Consider the following 22710-nt stretch of genomic DNA (forward strand, 5'->3'; position numbering starts at 1 on the left):
TCACTGTCTCGACCTCTGTGTGTTGCTCTGCCTATCAGACCAATAAAAATAAACTTCTTCAAAGAGAAAAGAAGCCGGCGCCGCAGCTCACTAGGCTAATCCTCCGCCTAGCAGCACCGGCACACCGGGTTCTAGTCCCGGTCAGGGCCCCGGATTCTGTCCCGGTTGCCCCTCTTCCAGGCCAGCTCTCCGCTGTGGCCAGGGAGTGCAGTGGAGGATGGCCCAGGTGCTTGGGCCCTGCACCCCATGGGAGACCAGGAGAAGCACCTGGCTCCTGGCTTCAGATCAGCGCGGTGCGCCGGCCGCGGCGGCCATTGGAGGGTGAACCAACGGCAAAGGAAGACCTTTCTCTCTGTCTCTCTCACTGTTCACTCTGCCTGTCAAAAAAATAAATAAATAAATAAAAAATTAAAAAAAATAAAAAAAGAGAAAAGAATGAAAGCAGCAGGTTAAAAAAAAAATAAAAAACCCAGCCAGCTCCACGAGTAACTGGTTACCCCGCAGTTAAGACCCCACACCCCACAGCTGGGCTTGGGTTCCACACCCACTCCAGCTGCAGCGCCGCGGCCAGCTTCCCACCAGTGAGGGCCCGGGGAGGCAGCAGTGGCCACTCAGGCACGTGGGTTCCTGCCTCCCACAGGAGACTCTGACTGTGTTCCTGGCTCCCGGCTGCCGGCTCGGCCCAGGCCCTGGAGGCGCGTGGGGAGTGAATCAGCGGACGGTGAAAGCTCTGTCCGAATCCCTCTCTCTACTTCTCAAATACGTTTTTTTAATTAAAAACAAATCCAGCCCCCCATGCTCCCCACCCCAACACCGACACATCCAACAGGTGCAGGTGGTGACCTGAGCGCTCCCTCAGCGCGCTGAGACAGAAGCCGAGGAGCACACGCCCAGAGCAGGCCCGGACACGGGAGGAGCCCCTTTCAGTACACGCCCAGGACACGGGCAGCCTGGGTCACAGGCAGACCACCCCACCTCCTCTCTCTGCAGGAAGACAAGCACAGGACAGGAAGGACCCCATCCGCAGGACATGCCCAAGACCAGGCCAGGACAGGGAGGACACCCCCAAGCCAGGGCCAGGCGCGGGCCTGCACAAGCACCACCACAGGCCGCACGGGGCGACAGCGGCTGCCTCCGCGTTTTGTTCCGGAGACGCTCCAGTACACAAGTGCACAGGACGCCTGACCACAGGCAGGTCAGGGCTGTGCGCCTGCCTAACAGCAGAAACACACAAAAGGATGGCGCAGAGTGAGACCCCCAGAGGCCCTTGTCCGTGATAATTCACTTCCCTTCCATTCACCCCAGCCTGTCCCAAGCCCCTGCCCCACTATGCCCAGGCCCCCACCCGGCCGAATGGGGCTCATCCCCCAGGCAGCCTGGCTCAGTGTGCTCCGGAGGAGGGGCAGAGATGCCAACTGATCCAGATTCTGGAAAGTTCTATCAGCTGGGTGCATGCGCTCTGCCTGAGACCCAAGGGTGGGGGGGTCAGCAAGGCCTGTGGCTTCTGCTGCAAATGGCTGCATTCCCAGCCACATGGTACTGGGAAGCCCTGGGCAGGTCTCGGGGCCTCAAAGCAGATGCTGCAGGCTGTCGCGTAGGAGCCCAGGCCTCAGTCCCCACACAACGCTCCCAGCACCTGCCAGGCACTGGCGGCTGTGGGCGACCCTCAGCGGCAGGCGGGGCCCTCCTGTCCAAGAGCCCCTCCCACAGTCGCTTCCCCTCGGGGTTCCAGGGCTCTGCCAGAGGCGAAGGGCCTGGCCCACGGAGCTCCTGGACAACAAGGGGTCCAGCACATCAGGGGCTCAGAGAGCAGCTACTGAGACGCGCCTGCCTCGTGGTCTGAACCCTTTCATTCACTGCCTTCAGAACTTTTAAATCCACTCAAAGGAGGCACAGAAGTAGAAAAAGCCCCGGAACGTGCTGAGGGAGCCAGGCGAGCTGGCACTTCTCCGTGCAGCACCCCCAAGGCCTGGGCCACCTGACTCCCAGCGCCACACCACTGCTGCCTGTCGGCGCCACCCAGGGACAGGTGGCCAGGCCCTGCCCTTGCCCACTGGGTTACGAGCCTGCCAGGGAGGCCACTGGCACCGCAAGAACTCCCACCTGCAAATCCACCAGCATGCAGAGAAAACGCTACTGCCTACTTACTGATCCCAGAGACACCAGCGGGTGCGGCACCAGGGCCTGTCACAGGCCAGGCCAGGCCAGCCAGGAGACCCAGACTGACCTCACCTTCCACATCAGCCTCGAGGGCACAGGAGCCCTCACCCAGCACTCCTCGGCCGCCTCGCACAGGCACGCTGCATGCCAGGCACAAGGCTCTGCCAGGCCCTTCTGCGGAGCCCCAAAGCTCAGGACTGCGCGAGGGGCACTTAGAGAAAACCAGGTCGGGGGAAGGGGCAGCCCTGGGCTCGGGGGGGCAGTCCAGCACCCTGAGCGCTCTCTCCCCCCTCCCCACGGTGGGCTCCAGGAATGCAGCTCGCGGTGAACGGATGAACCAGAAGCAGTAGCACAGACAGGCACGAGCGCGCAGGGCCAACAGCGCGGGCCCCACTCACTGCAAGGACAACCACTCCTCTCGCACCCCCAAAGGAAGCCAAAGAGCCCAGCTGGAGAGGGCAAGCGGCCAGCAGCTCACCCCTCCCCAGCCCCAGGAGCGCCCGTATCGATCAGGCATGCCCAGGCCGCCACAAATTCTGAGTGCGCTAACGAGGGTAATAAACGCGTTGCAGCTGGCCAATTAGCTCCTTCCTCGGGAGGAGATCACCCACCCTTCACTGTCGTCCTAATTGGCCTCACCCGTCAGGGACACCGGCGCCACAACTTGTCACCTGGACAGCCTGCAAGTGTCTGGGGGAAGCTGCCCAGGTCAGCACTTGTGGGTTCCCGACGCGGCACGCCAGGGGACAGCTGTGCAGTTTCAGGAGGGCACGGCGCCCTCCCCACGGCCAGCACACCCACGCTCTCGCTGACAGGGACGAGGCTAGGCTCAGGCACAAAAGGGCAGGGCTGGGAGCCAAGCAACAAAGGCTCCTCAGCCACAGGCAAATTATTTCCGCTAAGGCACAGGCGCCTGCACACGTCCCCTCTACAGGAACTGCTAAGTGAGGCCATTAAAACACCACGCCCGGGAAGAGGCCGCTCCCCTCGCCGAGCGGTGACTCTCTGCACGCTGCTACCCCGTTCCCTGGCCGTGTTCAAAGCCCACTGCAGGGCACAGAAGTCCCAGCCATCAAACGCACGACTTTCAAACTAAAAATTCTTTTAAGAACTTGTCCAACCTACAGCCCTGCTTATGCAGGAAACACCCTGGAACAACCTGGCTGTCCATCAACACAGGCTGGGTAACTCGAGTCCACGCGTACCGTGGAACACCATGTGGCTCTCTGAAGGGACTCAGTGGCGCTCTCTCTGCTGGCACAGAACAGCTGTCACAAACTCAAGGGGACAAGTCCAGAACAGAATCAGAGAGAGCCGAGCCCAAGAGGGCAGGGGAGGAGTGAGCTCGTGCCCAGCACTGCCTAGGAGGCCGGACACCGCCAGGCAGGAGGGCCAGGGCAGCAGGCAGAAGGCATGAGGACTGAGGGCAGGCACCACGTGCTCCCTCAGTCTGCAATCCCCACCTGGAGCCAGCAGCCAGCCCACGGGATGCCAGCCCACAGCACCAGGGCCCCAGTTCCAAAGATCCAGGCAGGCCGGCACCGCGGCTCACTAGGCCAATCCTCCGCCTTGCGGCGCCGGCACACCGGGTTCTAGTCCCGGTCGGGGCGCCGGATTCTGTCCTGGTTGCCCCTCTTCCAGGCCAGCTCTCCGCTGTGGCCAGGGAGTGCAGTGGAGGATGGCCCAAGTGCTTGGGCCCTGCACCCCATGGGAGACCAGGAGAAGCACCTGCTTCTGGCTTTGGATCGGCACAGTGTGCCAACCGTGGCAGCCATTTGGGGGGTGAACCAATGGAAGAAGGACCTGTCTGTCTCTTTCTCTCACTGTCTAACTCTGCCTGTCAAAAACAAAACAAACAAACAAAAAAACAACAAAGATCCAGGCAAACAGACTGAGGCAGCCTGGGCAGGGGCACTGAGGGCCCCCTAGGTGCCCAGGGAAGGGGCTGCTCCCCCAAGCCCAGGCTGGCTTTCACCCCGCTCCCCAAGGAGCCTCCATGAATGCAGGGCAACTCCTCCCCCAGGGCAGCCCATCTCCTGCTGCAGACAGCGGCTTTCGCAGGGCAGTTCACACGGGCACGAGGTGGTGAAGGCGCAGTGTCCAGGTTCTGACATGCACACACCTGTGCAGCCCCCGCCCCTGCTGAGTCCAGGCTTGTCAGCATCCACAGGACCCCCAGGGCCCCCGTCACCCCCAGCCCTGCGCTGTGGCACAGAGCTCCGGCAAGGCAGGGCGGTTCTGCCTTCTGTACAGTCCCAGATAAGCAACTCACACAGCCTGAAACCAGCCCCGGCTTCCTCAACAGCGAGAGGGCCACGCGTGCCCCCGTGAGGAGCGCCCTGTGGTCACCTGGTGCTGTCACTCGGGGCTGTGACCCCCGGTTCACAATGCATTCTGTGCAGGTCCGTGAGGTCCTGTGTTTACCCTGGCCTCGAGCAAACCAGGCGTGGAAACGCTGGTGCTTAAAAAGCTGCCAAACTGTCCAGAGCGGCCGCAGAGCTCTCTGCCACTGTGAGCAATGTGGGGGGACGCAGTGGTTCCGAGGCCCTCCAGCAGTTGGGGCGCTTGGTGTCCTTGGGTTCAGCCCTCCCACCGCTGTCTCACCAGGGACCAGGGCCCTGAGCCTCCTCTCAAGCCCTCAACCTGCCATCCCTGTCTCTTCCTTGTCGCCACCATGTTCAAAGTCTTCGGTGGCCTTGTTGGGGGCCAGCACTATGGCTAAGTTGGTTAATCCTCCACCTGCAGTGCCGGCATCCCATATGGGCACTGGTTCTAGTCCCGGCTACTCCTCTTCCGATCTAGCTCTCTGCTATGGCCTGGGAAAGCAATAGAAGGTGGGCCAAGTGCTTGGGCCCTGCACCTGCGTGGAGACCCGGAAGCCGCTGGCTCCTGGCTTCAGACTGGCGCAGCTCCAGCTGTTGCATCTGTTTGGGGAATGAACCAGCAGAAGGAAGACCTTTCTCTCTGTCTCTCCTTCTCACTGTCTGTAACTCTAGCTCTCAAGTAAATAAATAAAATCCTAAAACTCACTGGTCTTCTGGTCGATTTGCACAAATTCTTTCTAAGTTCTGGAAGCACACTTCCAGCCAGATGTGCGCGCTGCACATACTTTCCCCTTTACTTCCCTGCGTCTCCGTTCTGATGAGGTCCACTCTACTGACTGTTCACTTCCTGCTCTGTGTCCGAGGACTCTTTCCTGCCTCCCGCCCCCGCTTCCCCACGTCCCACTTTGAGCTCCGTTCAGCATCCGGCAGGAGAAATCTGTTTTACACCTGTTTGGTGGGAAACACTATCTCCACCTCATTTGATCACCATGACGCGCCCAACAAGACTCAGTCGACCCACATCGAGAGCTTTCTGTTCTGTCCCACTGCCTCACACACCCAGCCACAGGCCAGAGCCACTGTCGCCGCCCAAGCGGCCCATGGCATGTCCTGACTCGGCCTGTGTACGCCTGCCAGCTTGTTCTTTTCCAAAAACCGTTTCTGCTGTCCCAGGTCCTAGACGCTGCGACAGAAACCTGAGGAATCGGCTCACTGATTTCTCCCGGAAACCTGCACGCGCTTGTGGCCAGGGCTGGGAGGGTGCTGAACACCCAGGTCCATGTGAGCAGACCGCCAGCTCGCAGCCCCACACCTCCCACAGACGGCCGTGTCTGCGGCCTGCAGACAGACCATTCCTCGAAGGAGCTCCCTAAACCCCCAGAGCCTGCAGAGCCATCAGTCCTTCGTACGCTGAAGGGTCGGTGACTTGGGCCAGCGCTGTGGTGCAGGTGAGGCCGCCGTCAGCAGTGCTGGCATCCTGTATGGGCGCCGGAGCGAGTCCCAGATGCTGCATCCCCAATCCAGCTCCCTGCTAGTGCAGCTGGCAAACAGAAGACAGCCCACGTGCCCGGACAACTGTACCACGAAGCTCCTGGCTCCGGCCTGGCCCAGCCCTGGCCGCTGCAGCCATTTGGAGACAGAATGGAAGATCTCTCTGTCTCTGTGTAAGTCCGTCTTTCAAACAAATGAACTGGCATCTCACGGGCAGTTTCAAAGCAGGGACACGGCCAGAAAGACCCAGGCAGGATGACGACCCGTGGGCGCAGAGCAAAGCTAAAGGGTCAGTGACGGACTCAACTGTGCCTAACAAGGCCACAAAACCCAGAAGGCTGGGGTTGAGCCCTTCCTCCGCGTCTCCCCGGCACTGCCTCTGTAACGCGTGTGCAGGCACCGCGTGTCCCTGGCGCTAAGCAGACGCCGCACAGCCACGGAACCCAAGGAGGAGGAGCAGACGCCGCTCTGTTGCTGGCCGTCATCGCAAAATAGTACAGGAGGCGACTGGAGACTGCCACCCGGCCCAGGCCCAGCGCCAGGGGTGGTGGGGTCTGCCGCGCCCTCCTGGCAGAAGCACCCCGGGAAGTGCGGTCTCCCCCAAACCTGGCGTCGGCAGAGCTGTGCTGGCTGAGGCCGTGCCAGCAGGCGACAGAAGCTCTTCTCCTCTCACATCTCCTCACTTCTCCCATACTGCAGTCATCGTTAATTTCTCTGGCATCTTGCAGTTTCCGCGGGACCGATCTGAACGTGTCTGTCAAACTGCTGTGCATTCTGGGACTTCCCACTACCACGGTAGGTGGTCATTTACTTCCACTGGTTCGCTGCCGGCATGGAAAGAAACGTGACGCACGTCTGCACACTAGCCTGCCGTGGTCCCGTCCATCTCCAGTACTAGCCGGCTTGTTCACGCCTTGGGGCCGTCTCCACAAACAACGGCCTCCACAGACAGCTTTGCTCCTGCTCTGTCTGCCGACCTCTGCTCCGGCCCTGCCGCCGGCACAGGCCGGGCTTCCTGGGGGTGCACAGCAGCGGAGGCCTCACTCCTGCGGAGCGGAGGCTGTGGGTCTGACCACCAAGGCTGTGGCAGCTGCAGCTCCGCGTGGACGCCTTCCACTTGGCTGAGGAGTCTTCCCTCTCCTGGCTCGCTCTGAACGTTCCATCGCCAAGTGACACACACAGGCTGACACCCTGGCCAATGTCTGCGTGCCAGCGTGGAGCCTTCAGGGCACACCACCGCCCTGGCCTCCCGGACGGGCGCACTAGAACACCGCCTAGGCCCCCAGGACATCGCACTGTGGATATGCCGACGTTCCCAAGTCACCAGGAGCTGCTGGCCCCCAGCATTCTGCAGAAGGGACCTGGACCTGGCTGACTTTGGCAAGAGAAGCGCCTGGCGCTCCTGGGATCACCGCCTCTCAGGCCTCAGCCTCCCAGACGCCTCCCTTACCCAGGTGGTCTTGCCAAGACGACACAGGCACCTCCAAGGGGTCTCCCAGTGCCTCCCTCCCATACTGCCAAGTCACTCCCCAGCACACCTGCACCTGCACAGCCCAGCTCCTCGTGAGCCCCGCCCCCCTCCCAGACTCAGCCCATGCTGCCAGGAAAACCTTCAGATCCACTCTGAATGCCTGGAGAACAGAGATGTCTACACCCTGACTGCAGGCCCAGTGTGCCCCAGCCAACAGGCCCTGCCTCGCCCGGGCCTGCGATCACCAACTACACACTCCGCACTGCCTCTCTCCTGGGCCCTCCAGGCCTGAAGCCTCCCTGCTCCAGCCCCCTGGCCCGTGTGCTGGGCATGTCACGGGTGGCAGAGCCTGTCGGGCTGCACATGTGACCCCGTGTGCTGGACATGTCACGGGTGGCAGAGCCTGTCAGGCTGCACATGTGACCCCGTGTGCTGGACATGTCACGAGTGGCAGAGCCTGTCGGGCTGCACATGTGACCCCGTGTGCTGGGCATGTCACGGGTGGCAGAGCCTGTCGGGTTGCACATGTGACCCCGTGTGCTGGACATGTCACGGGTGGCAGAGCCTGTCAGGCTGCACGTGAGATCCCGTGTGCTGGACCTGTCACGGGTGGCAGAGCCTGTCAGCCTGTAGCTCACGTGACCCCATGTGTGATTCATGTCACGGGTGGCAGAGCCTGTCAGCCTGTAGCTCACGTGACCCCACGTGTGGGATAAGTCACGGGTGGCAGAGCCTGACCAACAAGGCCCCCAACCCCAAAAGGCTTCCCCACACGCTCATGGACTCACCCCACCTACTCACCCGTGCACCTCCCCGGCATCTCAGGGTTCTTCTTGCTGACCAGCAGAGGGACAAAGCCCAGAGCCCTCAGAGAGCCTGGGGCAGCCAGAGCCTGTCCTCCGAGCAGGTCCGCGCCAGTAATACCTGCTCCACGGGCCTAGGGCCCCTCGAGAGCCTGGTCAGGGGCAGGACAGGCAGACCCCTCCCACTCTGTCAGCCAAAACCTTGGCATCCGCAAGGAAGACCCAGAGGCAAGAGCCAGAGGGGCACAAGCCGCTCCCAGCGGGAAGCCAGGATCGCCAAGGGGATGAGCGCCACCTAGTGGTGGCCGCTCCTCAGCACCAGCCGTCTGATGGTGACCAGACCTCACCCTGAAGGCCAGGCAGAGCTCCTGCCATCAGCGAGACCCTGCCGACCACTGCAGGTCCCCAGACGGCTTTCAGAGGGCTCCTAGAATCAGGAGACGCCAGCGTGAGTGTCGAGGTCAGTGTCCCTGTGTCATGTCTGAGCCACGCGTGCCACATCTGCTGGAACAATGGAACAAAGAGCCCGGGCTGCAGCGGGAACCCCAGGGCCTCTCCGTGACTGCACCTGCCTGGTGCTTCCCAGCACCACACCCAGGCCACCAGAAGCTCCACAGGGCACCTCCCGCTGGGAAATCGCAGGAACCGCCCAGAACCTGACCCCCAGCCCACCCAACGACAAAGAAAAGAAAAAGGCAAGCACAGGGAACCGTTACCCACCTCACCGCGGCGCCCAGGACCAGCCCTCGCGCACTGACACTGGGTTGGGCGAGGCCCAGGAATCTGCTTCTTCACCCAACTCCAGTGCCACATGTAGTCTGCGTGCCACGGCAACCACAGGGCACGCGGCGAGGCAGTGGAGGTCACAGGCTGACCCCCAGCCATGTGAGGAGGTGGTGCCAAGGGCACCAAGGCAGCCGGGCACAGGAGACCTGCCCGACAGGGAGGCACCTATCCTGGGCCTCAGGGCCGAGCTAGGGCCGAGGACGGACAGCACCCACCCGGAGGCCCCTCCTCGGCACAGCAGAGCCGCACAGCGACACAGGGACTCCTCGGCGGCTCTGGCCTCTGCTGCACCAGCCGGGCCCCGGGCCTGACACAGTCCCAGCCTGACGTCCCCCCCCTCCAGCCTGGCCACCAGGTACGGACACAGGCGGGACAGACACAACACACTAGCGCCCGGTCACCATGCTCAGGCGGGGAAGAGGGACTGGAGGGCGCAGGCCGCACGGCAGCCCCAGCCCACGATGGCCAGCTGCAGCCGCCAGCCGCCAGCTCCACCACAGGCCCCAGGCACCCTGCACTGCAACAGGCCAGTCGCTCAGGCACACGCCGGCCTCTGGCTCTCTCCCCACGGGAAGTCGGTTGTCTCCCCTGGGAGCAGGAGAGCCTTTTCCAGGAAGTTAATTAGCCCAGAACACAGGAGGACGCACAGCATCAGGCCTGCCGGGGCAGGCCCTCCACGCGCCCAGCGTCGGCAGCAGCGCTTCAAGAGGAAACAGCAGCCCGGCCTGCTTCTGTGATGTGGACAGCAGGAGAGGAGGAAGCGGCATCATCAAGTGACGGCGACCTGAAGCCAAACCACGACCGGCAGGCTGCGACGCCGGCACCGGCACCGGCAGCAGGGAGGACGCCTGGGACTCCAGGTCTCAGAAGCCCACAGGCAGGCGCAGCAGGGCGCTTCACACACCCCAGGCCCCAGGCCCAGCCTCCACACGCAGGCCCCTGCAGAGCCCTGCCCACACTACACACCCGGGCCAGGGGCCCAGCGCCAGGGGTGGGTGCCCAGCAGCTCAGCCCCGGGCCCAGGGCTTCCTCCCCGGGGTCGGCTCTCAACCCTGAAACTTCAGCTGTGTCCACGGACGATGGTCACCCGGAGGGAACAACACCCCCAGAGCCATCACCTCCTCCACCCGTCCACAGCCACAACCCTGCCACCACCTTCAACAATGACGCTCCCAAGGGGCCGAGCGCCCTGCGCTGCCCCACACGGGCCGTGTGTGGGGGTAAAGGCTCCCGCCGCAGCCCAGCGGCCAAGGAGGCAGGGCCGAGTGCCACGCTGAGAGCAGCTCCGGAAGCCGCCTGCCCAGGGCCTCCTACCTGAGGTTCAAGCCTGTGGCTGCATCCAGTCTCTCCCAGCCTTGCAGCTTTGCGAGCAGCCTCTGGAAAGACAAAGCCAAGTCCCCATCACCGCCTGCCCAGGAATCACCGCGTAAAACCCACCATCCCACAGCGGCCCCGGAACGGCCTGTGCTCATCTCACAGGACGTGCCAGGACGTGCAAACGCCCACCCCACATCCCCCAGCCGGGACCCTGCACGCGTCACATATCCTCCCTGGCCCCCGAATTCAAGCCTGAACCCCAGCAAGTGCAAAGGGAGTACGGAGGGCAGGCATCACAACAGGGTTAGGCCACCCCCTGCAGTGCCGGCATCCCACATAAGCCCAAGTTCAAGTCCCGGCTGCTCCATTTCCAATCCAGCTCCCTGCCAGAGCGCCTGGGAAAGCCACAGAAGACGGCCCAAGTGCCTGGCCCCTGCCACCCAGGTGGGAGACCCAGATGGAGCTCCTGGCTTCCTGGATCTCCTGGCCGGCCCCGGCTGTGCAGCCATCTGGAGAGTAAACCAGCAGATGGAAGACCTCTCTCCCTCCTACCTTCTCTATAACTCCGCCTTTCAAATAAACCATTTTAAAAATAAACTAAAACGCACGGAACCATGAGTGCAGGGAGCCTGTGCCCCACAGAGCAGACCCAGGTACTGAGCCCCGAGGGCTCACCTCTCCCCCATCTCCCAGGTGCTCCATCAAATGCCAAGCCACAGGGCACACACACTAACCCCAGCCCACGGAGAGCTGCGCCAGCAGGCCGCACAGAAGGGCAGTCGGCCCCCGGGTGTCAACACCATCCCATCACCAGCCTGCCCACCATCATGACCCACACACCAAAAGTAACGGGACCTCAGGGCTCTCCCGGAACGGGAGCCACCTGCAGTTGCCCCGCTGCCCGCCACCCCACTGTGGCACACAGCACACATGGCTATCCAGGGCATCACTCAGTCAGGTGTTTCCCACGCCCTCCACGTGGTAGCGGGTGCAGCCAACATGACACGCCACACCCACGGGGCAGCCCCCGTCACCACTCCTTGCTGCACAGAGGGAGCCCGGTGGAAGGAAGGCAGCACACCCACGCAGGACCCTCAACCGGGAGGTGGGACTTCAGGCCCTCAATCTTGACTCATTTCCAAGAAAAGTTATTTCCAGAGAAAACATAACTTCACTTGGGATGCCAGCCTGGGAGGGGAGCCCCTGCCCTGACGGCTGGGCTGCCCGGGCGCTCAGCTGGATGCAACTCTGGGAAAAGGCTGGGGATGGCCAGGCCGCGGTGAGGCCGCGGGCGGCACAGAAACGGCCAAGCAGCACGGACCCTGCCACCACACGGGGGCGTGCTGGGCAAGCCGGAGGCCTGAGGCGGCTGTGAGCACGGGAGGCGGCATGGAGGACAACAAACCCCAGCGGAGCACACGTGCTGTGCACAGGCGGCACCTCTGAATTGCAGTCTCCTCCCCCGCCTTCAGGCCTCCCAGGGCCGCAACCTCCCACACGGACACCTCGGGTCCCAGCCACCCGCAGGGGGCTCTGTCACTCTCACCTCCGACGGCACCCAGGACTCCCGCCTGACTCCCATCAGCACAGCCAGGCAGCCTGCAGCAAGCCAGCGTCAGACCTCACAGCTCTCAGTCCCGAGCCCGCACCGCGTCCCCACGGGCAGGGCTGGGCCCACGGAGGCTCCAGGCAGAGCCGCCTCCTGCCTCCCAGCCTCGGCAGGCACCCACGTTCCCCGGCCATCCCCAAAGGCGGCCACAGCCAGCAGAGCCACCCCCTGGCACCCTGTGCTGACACGACACACCCAGATGGCCACAGCCTCTCTTCACGCAGGGTCAGGGTCACAGGCTCCGGGATTCACAACATTCTGCTGACGCCTCCAGGTCCCGTGGGACGGCCAGTGGAGGACGCGCAGCCTCGGCCTCACCTCCTTCTCCAGCTCCAGGTCCACCACGGCCTGCTGCACCTGCTCCTGGCGCGCCAGCCGCCTCTGCAGCCCCTCCAGCTCCTCCTGGAGCAGCCCGTTGGTCTCACTCATCTCCCTGATGGGGCCAGAAACGGTCTCTCAGGCAGCCGCCCACCTGGGGACACAGCGGGGCCCCCACGACGGCCCCACGGCCCCCACGGCCCTCACCGCAGGTGTGAGTTCTCGTCCTGCAGCCGCTTCAGCTCCCGCTCCATCTTGGGGAGCCGCGCCAGCTCCGACTTCATGCTCCTCACGACCACGGCGTCCTGCTCCTGCAGGGACAGCTTCTGCTCCAAGTCCTGGCGTGGGGGAGGGGGGGACAAGAACGAGCTGCCGAGCCTGGGAAACGCGGGTGCAGCAGGTCAGCGCCGCCCGTGCACCAGCATCCCTCACGGGCACCGGTTCGTCCTGGCTGTCCTGCTTCTGACGCCTGGGAACACAGCAGACGACGGCGCCACCACTCGGGTCCCCGCCACCCACACAGGGGCCGGGATGGAGTTCCAGGCTCCAGGCTTCAGCCAGGCCCAGCCCCAGTGTTGCGGCCGTTTGGGGAGTGAACCAGTAGATGTTAAGATCTGACAGCCGGCACCACGGCTCACTAGGCTAATCCTCCGCCTGCGGCGCCGGCACACCGGGTTCTAGTCCCGGTCGGGGCGCCGGATTCTGTCCCGGTTGACCCTCTTCCAGGCGTGCCTCCACCCTCCCTCCGCACCCTGCACAGCCAGCGTGCACGCGGCCACCCTTCCCTCAGAGTTCTCTAGGAGCCAGAGCTACTCCCCATCTGTCCCAGAGACCCCAGCACCAAAGCTCCCACTGTCCCCCACAAACAGGCAGGCGTCAGCCAGTGACACACATGTGACAACAGTCTGTGCTACCAGAGAGGACAGACATGTCACCCCAGGACACGAGTCACTCAACAAGCTAACGTAGGAATCTGGGACTCAGGCAGTCAGTCAGCAAACGCTAACAGAGCCCATGTCTTGTCCAGGTACTGGGTACAGCAGGGGACAGAGCAACACGGGACATCAGGCCCAAGGGGTCAGCAATGCCGAGCAGGGGCTGGGAAAAACGAGGCAGGACGGTAGAGTGGGGTGCAGGGCAGACGCTGGGGCCGGGTAGAGGGTGAGCCCCCAGCCCGGGGCCAGGTAGACGGTACAGAGGCGAGAGCCGCAGCACCCACTCTGATGCCAGGGAGCCGCTGACGGGGCTCGGGCCCCACCTCTGCCATGAGAGCAGCTCAGACGGGCACAGGCCGCAGGCAGATCTGCGACGGCGCTAAGTCCACTCCAGGTCACTTCCAGCAGCTCTCTGCTCTCCCTACGTGTGCTAGGGCCACCAGTCAGCTCAGGTCCACCACAGTCAGCTCAGGTCCACCACACACAGCCCAGGGCCACCACAGCCAGCTCAGGGCCACCACACAGAGCCCAGGGCCACCACAGCCAGCTCAGTTCCACCACACACAGCTCAGGGCCACCACACACAGCCCAGGGCCACAACACACAGCCCAGGGCCACCACAGCCAGCACAGGGCCACCACACAGAGCCCAGGGCCACCACAGTCAGCTCAGGTCCACCACACACAGCTCAGGGCCACCACACACAGCTCAGGGCCACCACAGTCAGCTCAGGGCCACCACACAGAGCCCAGGGCCACCAAACACAGCCCAGAGCCACAACACACAGTCCAGGGTCACCACAGCCAGCCCAGGGCCACCACACAGAGCCCAGGGCCACCACAGCCAGCTCAGGGCCACCACACACAGCCCAGGGCCACCACAGCCAGCTCAGGGCCACCACACACAGCCCAGGGCCACCACACACAGCCCAGGGCCACCACAGCCAGCTCAGGGCCACCACACACAGCCCAAGGCCTCCACAGCCAGCTCAGGACAACCACACACAGCTCAGGGCCACCACACAGCTCAGGGCCACCACAGCCAGCTCAGGGCCACCACACACAGCCCAGGGCCACCAGAGCCAGCTCAGGGCCACCACACACAGCCCAAGGCCTCCACAGCCAGCTCAGGACAACCACACACAGCTCAGGGCCACCACACAGCCCAGGGCCACCACACACAGCCTGCTCAGGGCCACCACACACAGCCTGCTCAGGGCCACCACACACAGCTCAGGGACACCACAGCCAGATCAGGGCCACCACACACAGCCCAGGGCCACCACGGCCAGCTCAGGGCCACCACCCACAGCCCAGGGCCACCACACACAGCCCAGGGCCACCACAGCCAGCTCTGGGACACCACAGCCAGCTCAGGGCCACCACACAGCCCAGGGCCACCACAGCCAGCTTAGGGCCACCACACACAGCCCAGGGCCACCACAGCCAGCCCAGGGCCACTACAGCCAGCTCTGGGACACCACAGAAAGCTCAGGGCCACCACCCACAGCCCAGGGCCACCACAGCCAGCTCAGGGCCACCACAGCCAGCTCAGGACCACCACACAGCCCAGGGCCACCACACACAGCCCAGGGCCACCACACACAGCTCAGGGCCACTACAGCCAGCTCAGGGCCACCACAGCCAGCTCAGGGCCACCACAGCCAGCCCAGGGCCACCACACACAGCCCAGGACCACCACAGCCAGCCCAGAGCCACCACAGCCAGCCCAGGGCCACCACACAGCCCAGGGCTACAACACATAGCCTGCTCAGGGCCACCACGCAGCCCAGCTCAGACAGGCTTGCGCCAGCAGGGGACGCCGCGGCCCCGTTGCAGGCAGTGACGCAGGCTCACCTTGATCTTCTGTTCCTGGTCGGCCTTCACCTCCTGGCTGGCCTGCAGCTCCTGGATCTTCTGGTTAGCTTCCTGCCACTGTCTGTCACAGGACGACAAGGCATGCGGTGAAGCCAGCGACCCCCTGCCTGGCCCCCAGACACGCTCCCCCTGCAAAGACACCCGGCACCCTGGGCTCCAGCTCCTCACCTCACAGGGCGGGTGGGCAAGCCCAGACCACCCACGAGGTCCTTCCCAGCTGTGACCCCCCAGGTCCCCCACTCCCAACACCGCTCACCCCACACCATCTGCCTGCCCCGGGGCAGCTGCAGCGGGCTGCCCAGGACTGACCACTCCCTCACCCCTGCTTCAGCTCCGGTCATGCCCGGCCTCTGCCCAGCTTGTTCCCAGCCCCAGGACGCGCCCTCCCCACCCTATGACCTCGGGCCTGACTGAGGAGTCCCAGCGGGCTGCCGTCATGCGCGATCTGGCTCAGGGCCCCCAGGTCTGGGCACCAGCCCCTCCTGCAGCCGGGGCAGGCCCCCCCGCACCTGTGCCGCAGCTCCAGCTGCTCCCCCAGCTCCTGCTTCTCCGACTCCAGGCGCTTCAGCTGCCTCTCCTGGTCCGTCAGGCTCCACTGCAGCTCCGAGACCCTGCCCTTCAACGCGTTGATGGTCTGCGGAGAGGGGACACAGCAGCCGCTCACCGAGGCTGGTCCCAGTGCTTGTCAGGGGATGAGGCTTGTCTGCAACAGGGCGAGGACAGACCCACGCCCGGGGCACACGTGATGGACCCCATGCCTGACAGCCTGCCAAGGGCCTCCAGCAACATGAAGTGCGTCAGCCAGGGTGAGCCGGGCCTTCATGCCCAGGGCCCAGCGTCCACCTGGCACACACCCCTGCATCCCCACTGCGCTCAGCCTCCAACCCCAGCAGCGCCACACAGGAGGGAGCTGACCTCCAGGCCAGCGGGGGGGGGGGGGGGGGGGGGGGACTTGGAGGGCTTGGAGAGCAGCGGGCAGGACCTGGGAGGCAGGCCCGAGCACAGCCAGCAGCCGCCAGGACCGCCAGGACCGCCAGTCCAGCTAGCCCCTCCGGGCCACCCTTGGCGTGCCTCGCGCCTCTCCGGGACCTGCTGATGACCTCCCACACCGCGTTCCTGGCTCAAGTCAGCACAAAGGCCGGCCCACTGAGAAGCGTCACACACATGGGCACACAGAAACCCCCGGGGAACCCACACAGCAAGCCCGCCACAGTGACTGGAGCTGGGCAGCCCCCCAAGCGGCTCACTCTGTAAACAGGCCCAGCACTCGGCTGCAGGGCCCCGAGAGCCCGTGCCCAGCCTTCACCCACGGAACGCACGGGGTGCCTCTCACCCCACAGCCCACTGGGGGCTGACACAGGCCTGTGGGAAATGGGACGCAACACACACACGCTGGGGGCTGACACGCCCACGCTCATTCAGCACACTGCAAGGGACCGACTCAGGAACCAGCAAAGGAGAAAGGTGTCAGACACCTGACGAGGAGCACAGGCTGACACACAGGGCCCATGGGACACGGGACACGACACGCACACGCTGGGGGCTGACATGGGGCCAGTGGGACATGGGACGCGACATGCACACGCTGGGGGCTAACACGGGCCTGTGGGACACGGGACACGACACGCACACGCTGGGGGCTGACACGGGGCCCGTGGGACACGGGACACGACACGCACACGCTGGGGGCTGACATGGGGCCAGTGGGACATGGGACGCAACACACACACGCTGGGGGCTGACACAGGCCTGTGGGACACGGGACGTGACACGCACACACTGGGGGCTGACACGCCCACGCTCATTCAGCACACTGCAAGGGACCGACTCAGGAACCAGCAAAGGAGAAAGGCGTCAGACACCTGACGAGGAGCACAGGCTGACACAGGGCCCATGGGACACGGGACACGACACGCACACGCTGGGGGCTGACATGGGGCCAGTGGGACATGGGACGCGACACGCACACGCTGGGGGCTAACACGGGCCTGTGGGAAGCGGGATGTGACACGCACACACTGGGGGCTGACACGGGGCCCATGGGACATGGGACGCGACATGCACACGCTGGGGGCTAACACGGGTCTGTGGGACACGGGACGCGACACGCACACGCTGGAGGCTGACACGGGCCTGTGGGAAATGGGACGCAACACGCACACACTGGGGGCTGACACGCCCACGCTCATTCAGCACACTGCAAGGGACCGACTCAGGAACCAGCAAAGGAGAAAGGCGTCAGACACCTGACGACGAGCATGCCCTTCTGGAGGCCCGTGGGACGCGGGACGCGACACGCACACGCTGGGCACAAGGACAGGCAGCCCAGCCTCGCAGAGGCTGCACCGGGAGCAAGCAGACAGGCAGCAAGTGGACAGGGACCCCTGAGGGGCACTGTGATGCAGGAACACAGCTGGCGGGGAAGGCCATGGACTTCCTCCTGGGCCTCCTGGGGGAGGCCACTCAGGCCGGCAGGTGGGGAGCGGCAGCCACGTCCTGGTGCCCCCCCACGGGCCCCAATCAGGCCTACGGCCGCCCCCTCTGCCCTTCACTGAGAGGTGTCCGACGGCCCTCCCCAGGGGACTGCAGGCCACAGCTGCAACAGGCGAGTGTGTGAGGCTGGAGCGGACTTCTCTGGACGCGGGCCACGCCTCCCCTCCTGCCAGCGCCCCTTCAGCAGACAGACGTGGGGACAGCCTTAACACGTCCCCGGCACTGCCAAGGCAAACACAACCTGCAGGCCGCCGCGAGGAGCGCGTGGGGACGGAACGCCAACCACCCCGCGCCTCCCGGCAGCTCCTCCGTGGCTCCACACAGCGCCGTGATGCTGAGCGCCACGCAACAGGGACGGGCAAGGCGCGGGCCGTCCAGCTCCCAGCTCTCGGGCACACACGCCTCCCCGGGGCCACAGCGCCCGGACACCGGCTTCAAGGCCACCTCAGGGGCCCTCAGAGGCTTGCAGGCCTCGCTGAGGATCAGAGAAACGCAAATCCCGAGACCCCACCTCCCCCTCCCACCACCACAAGAAGCGGCATTTCCAGAAACGCCACCCTCCACGGCAGGCCAGGCTGCGGCGAGCCCTGACGCGCCGGCCGGGACCCTGGGACCCCTCCTGCGACTCTGCCCACACAAGGTAACTCGGCAGGCGCAGAGGCCGCAGACACGCAGCTCTGCCGCGCTGATGCCAGCGCGGTGAATCCAAAGCCCAAGACACCGGGAAACGACAAGGAACGAACGGTCAACACTGAAGTTCATGGTCACCAAAACCTAAGAAGTGCTCAACCGACTGACAACCACAGAACAGAGAATCAGCACGTTTACTACGCTTACGTAGGGAAGCACCGTGCGAGAAGCGTCGCTGAAAGCGAAGCCGGGGCCGGCGCTGTGGCGCAGTGGGTTACTCCTCCGCCTGCAGTGCCGGCATCCCATCTGGGCGCCGGTTCTAGTCCCGGCTGCTCCACTTCCCATCCAGCCCTCTGCTGTGGCCTGGGAAAGCAGCGGAAGATGGCCCAAGTGCTTGGGCTCCTGCGCTCACACGGAAGCACCTGGCTCCTGGCTTCAGATCAGCACAGCTCTGGCCAACTGGGGAGTGAACCACCAGAGGGGGGACCTTTCTCTCTGTCTCTCTCTCTCACTGTCTGTAATTCTACCTCTCAAATAAATAAATAAAAATCTTAAAAAAAAAAAAAAAAGAAAAGAAAAAAGAAAGCAAAGCCACCCAGCGTGGTGCAGGGGCTAGGAGCACGCCAAGCTCACTGCCGCCAGCAGGCTGGTCCCAGGCCCACGGGCTGCACCCACCTCACCGGCCGTGGCCAGGCTAGTCCGGGCCTGTGTACTGCACCCACCTCGCCGGCCACGGCCGGGCTGGTCCGGGCCCGCGGGCTGCACCTACCTCGCCGGCCGCGGCCAGACTGGTCCGGGCCTGTGTACTACACCCACCTCGCCGGCCGCGGCCAGACTGGTCCGGGCCCACGGGCTGCACCCACCTCGCCGGCCGCGGCCAGGCTGGTCCGGGCCTGTGTACTACACCCACCTCGCCGACCGCGGCCAGACTGGTCTGGGCCCACAGGCTGCACCCACCTCGCCGGCCGCGGCCAGGCCGTCCTCCTTCTCCCGCAGCCTCTGGCTGGTGGCGTCCAGGCTCTGCTGGCACAGCCGGTGCCGCTCCCGCTGCTCCTGCACCTTCCCCTCGGCCGCGGCCTCCCGCTCCTGCAGCTGCCGAATGCGCGTCAGCAGCTCCTGATTGCGGTCAACCTCGCGCTGTGGAGAGGGAGAACAGGCCAGCGTTGGGGACAGCCCGAGGGGGCGCTGGGAGGACTCCTCCACGCCCCCCTTTCGGGACAGCCCACCCAGCCCAGAGAAGAGCAGGGCAAGAGCCGCCGGCCACGTCAGGAGGAACCAGGACGAGGCGGCACGGGCCCTGCTGCCGTGGGGACCAGGGCCCAGGAGGACACTGGGCACAGGCCACCATGCCCACCTCGCCGTGCACGTGCAGGGGCCACTGCTCAGGGAGGAGCTGGAGCAAGGGAAACGCGGAATTCCAAACTGGGCTTGGAGAGGAAAGAGCTACTGCGGCGCCGGCAGGTTCTACCCAGGCTCGGCCGGCATCGAGTGAGCCGGTGTCCCCCGACAGCCACCCCAGCGAGACCCAGCCTGGACCCCAAAACCCTCACACACTGGTGACTTTCTAAGCCTGCCACCTGCGTGCTACCAGGCACTTCTGCCGGCTCTGCTCCACACCTGCACAGGGAGGAGGGACGCAGGAGGCCTGGCTAGGGAACATCTGCCCGCGTCAGCGCCTCACGACGGGGACTGTCCTCTGCTTCAGGCCACCCTCCCCCGGGACATCGGGCACAGGTGACGCCGGACTCACGCCATCAGATGGCCTCAGATGAAACACCCTGGCAACCCCAACACCGAGCACCGCGGGTTTCCAGAGGGCTGGCTCGGTTCTCAGGGACAGGGAGGGACGGGGCAGGCCCTGCCCCCACCTGGCTGCTCTCAGGGACGGGGAGGGACGGGCAGGGATGGGGCAGGCCCTGCCCACACCTGGCTGCTCTCAGGGACGGGAAGGGACGGGGCAGGCACGGGGCAGGCCCTGCACCCACCTGGCTGCTCCCAGGGATGGGGAGGGACGGGGAGGGACGGGCAGGGACGGGGCAGGCCCTGCCCACACCCAGCTGTCCTCAGGCACGGGGCAGGCCCTGCCCCTACCTGGCTGTCCCCAGGGTCGGGGCAGGCCCTGCCCCCACCTGGCTGCTCCCAGGGTCGGGGCAGGCCCTGCCCCGGCAGGCACGCAGCCCGGCACCCACCTCGCAGTTCCTGGCGCTGGTGCTGGCCGCCCTCTCCAGCTCCACCCGGGCCCTCTTGTGGCTCAGCTCCATCTGCATCTTCTCCCGCTCCACCTGGATGAGGTAGGACTTGGAACGGATCTGCTCTGCTCTTTCCTCCAACTGCAGGGCCAACAAAGCACAGGGCAGCTCGGTACGCGTGTCAAACGTGCCAGCGCCCCAGCCGTCCGCACAGACCCTGCGCTCGCCCAGCCTGCGCTCGCCCGGCGTCCCACCTCCCCGCTGGCCTGGGCTGCCAGGAGCAATGGGAAGCTCCCTCAGGCCCTGCCACGTGGCCCCTCCAAGTCAAGTCTGGCTTCCGCCTTGGACACCTCCCTGTACTTTCTTCTTGAAGGCAGAGCAACACAGAGACAGACAGACAGACAGACAGACAGGATACTGGCTTCTGGTTTACTCCCCAAACACCGGCAACAGCGGGGGCCAGGCCAGGCTGAAGCGGGAGCCTGGAGCTCCACGGGGCCACCACGTGGGTAGCAGAGACGTCACTGCAGCCTCTCACTTGCAGTTTTTTTCTTTTTTAAAGATTTTATTTATTTGAAAGGCAGAGCTAAGAGAAGCAGAGGCAGAGAGAGAGAGAGAGAGAGAGAGAGAGAGAGAGAGAGAGGGGTCTCCATCCGCTGGTTCACTCCCCAGATGGACTCAATAGGTGGGACTGAGCCAATCCGAAGCCAGGAGCTGCTTCCGGGTCTCCCCTGTGGGTGCAGGGCCCAAGCACAGAGCCACAGCAGAGAGCTGGATGGGAAGTGGAGCAGCCGGGACTGGAACCGGCGCCCACGTGGGATGTCGGCACTGCGTGGGGAGCTTCACCGGCTGCGCCACAGCGCCGGCCTCGGCACCAGTCTTTTCAAAGGGCTCGTACGGTTAGGTCGGGCTCCCCCGGCAACCTCCCTGCCTTAAGGATAACGGACCTGGGAACTGAATCCCGCTGCAACAGCAGCCCCTGGGGAAGGCAGGTGAGGTGAGTGTCCGCCAGGGGCCGGCGCTCGAAGGCCCCTCAGCAGTCTGCCCACCCCAGAGAAGCAGGGACGCACAGATGAGCCCAGAAGACACACCAAACGCTGCCACGGAGCCCACGTGCCAGCGAGCCTCGCACTGGCAGCACCGCCCATGCAGAGCCCCGGGCTGCCCCACACCTCCTGACTCGCGGCGTCCTCGAAGTCTGTTCTCAGGGACGGGGAGGGACGGGGAGGGATGGGGACGGACAGGGCAGGGACAGGGAGGGACGGGGCAGGGACAGGGAGGGATGGGGAGGGACAGGGCAGGGACAGGGCAGGGACGGGGCAGGGACCGGGGAGGGATGGGGAGGGACGGGGCAGGGACGGGGCAGGGACGGGGCAGGGACGGGGAGGGATGGGGAGGGGCAGGGACTGGACGGGAAGGGACAGGGAGGGACGGGGAGGGACAGGGCAGGGACGGGGCAGGGACAGGGGAGGGACGGGGAGGGATGGGGAGGGACGGGGCAGGGACAGGGCAAGGACGGGGAGGGACGGGGAGGGATGGGGAGGGACGGGGCAGGGACGGGGCAGGGACGGGGAGGGACGGGGCAGGGACGGGGAGGGACGGGGCAGGGACGGGGCAGGGACGGGGAGGGATGGGGAGGGGCAGGGCAGGGACGGGGCAGGGACAGGGGAGGGACGGGGAGGGACGGGGAGGGATGGGGAGGGACGGGGCAGGGACAGGGCAAGGACGGGGAGGGACGGGGAGGGATGGGGAGGGATGAGGAGGGACAGGGCAGGGACAGGGCAGGGACGGGACAGGGACGGGGCAGGGATGGGGAGGGACGGGGCAGGGACGGGTATTCTCCAAAGTCTGAGAGGTGGCGCCCCACAGCCAGGGGCAGTGACCGTCTGGAGACACTTCTGCTTCTCATAGGGGGTGCGCCCCATACGTCCACCACCACCATCCAGGGGCCAGCTGCCAGGGACACCACTCGACACCCTGCGACCAGCCCGGGGTGAGCAGCACCAAGGCCGAGAGCCCGGCGGGAGGCAGGCGCAGCGCCTCCCCACCCCGTATGTCACCTCGCTTCAGCTCCGCCGTTGGCATTGCGGGGCCCTAAATGCACCCTCACCAGGCTTCCTGGGCTGCAGCCAAGTGGGCTTCTCTGGAGACAAGCGCGCCCTACCTCCAGGGGGCGCCACAGGACTCACACCCCGTCCTGTGCCTGGCCCAAAGGCACCTGCTCAGCGGGCCCACCCAGCTGCATTTACGTGCACTGGGGAGCGCTTGGCGCTGTGGCATGCCCGGTAAAGCCACTGCGGCACCAGT

At 65.0% G+C, this 22710-nt stretch overlaps 1 protein-coding gene across 5 annotated transcripts in view; it reads right to left on the reverse strand.

Annotated features, from left to right (window-relative positions):
- Window positions 1-22710, reverse strand: part of MAD1L1 (mitotic arrest deficient 1 like 1) — a 280457-nt gene that overhangs the window by 256014 nt on the left and 1733 nt on the right. For all 5 annotated transcript variants that reach the window (XR_016225664.1, XM_089320739.1, XM_070064279.2 and 2 more), the window contains exons 3-9: window positions 20404-20544; window positions 19172-19351; window positions 15601-15725; window positions 15071-15152; window positions 12487-12617; window positions 12280-12394; window positions 10350-10411 (exon numbers count right to left, since the gene is read on the reverse strand). Coding sequence is in view for 4 of the 5 variants with exons in the window: in XM_089320739.1 (XP_089176865.1) it covers window positions 10350-10411; window positions 12280-12394; window positions 12487-12617; window positions 15071-15152; window positions 15601-15725; window positions 19172-19351; window positions 20404-20544 (836 nt within the window). In the remaining variant the exon portion in view is untranslated. The remainder of the gene's footprint in view (window positions 1-10349; window positions 10412-12279; window positions 12395-12486; window positions 12618-15070; window positions 15153-15600; window positions 15726-19171; window positions 19352-20403; window positions 20545-22710) is intronic.

The sequence above is a fragment of the Oryctolagus cuniculus genome, chromosome 19 (genome assembly GCF_051225735.1).
Source record: "Oryctolagus cuniculus isolate XC-2025 breed Fujian yellow rabbit chromosome 19, ASM5122573v1, whole genome shotgun sequence".
Lineage (NCBI taxonomy): Eukaryota > Metazoa > Chordata > Mammalia > Lagomorpha > Leporidae > Oryctolagus > Oryctolagus cuniculus.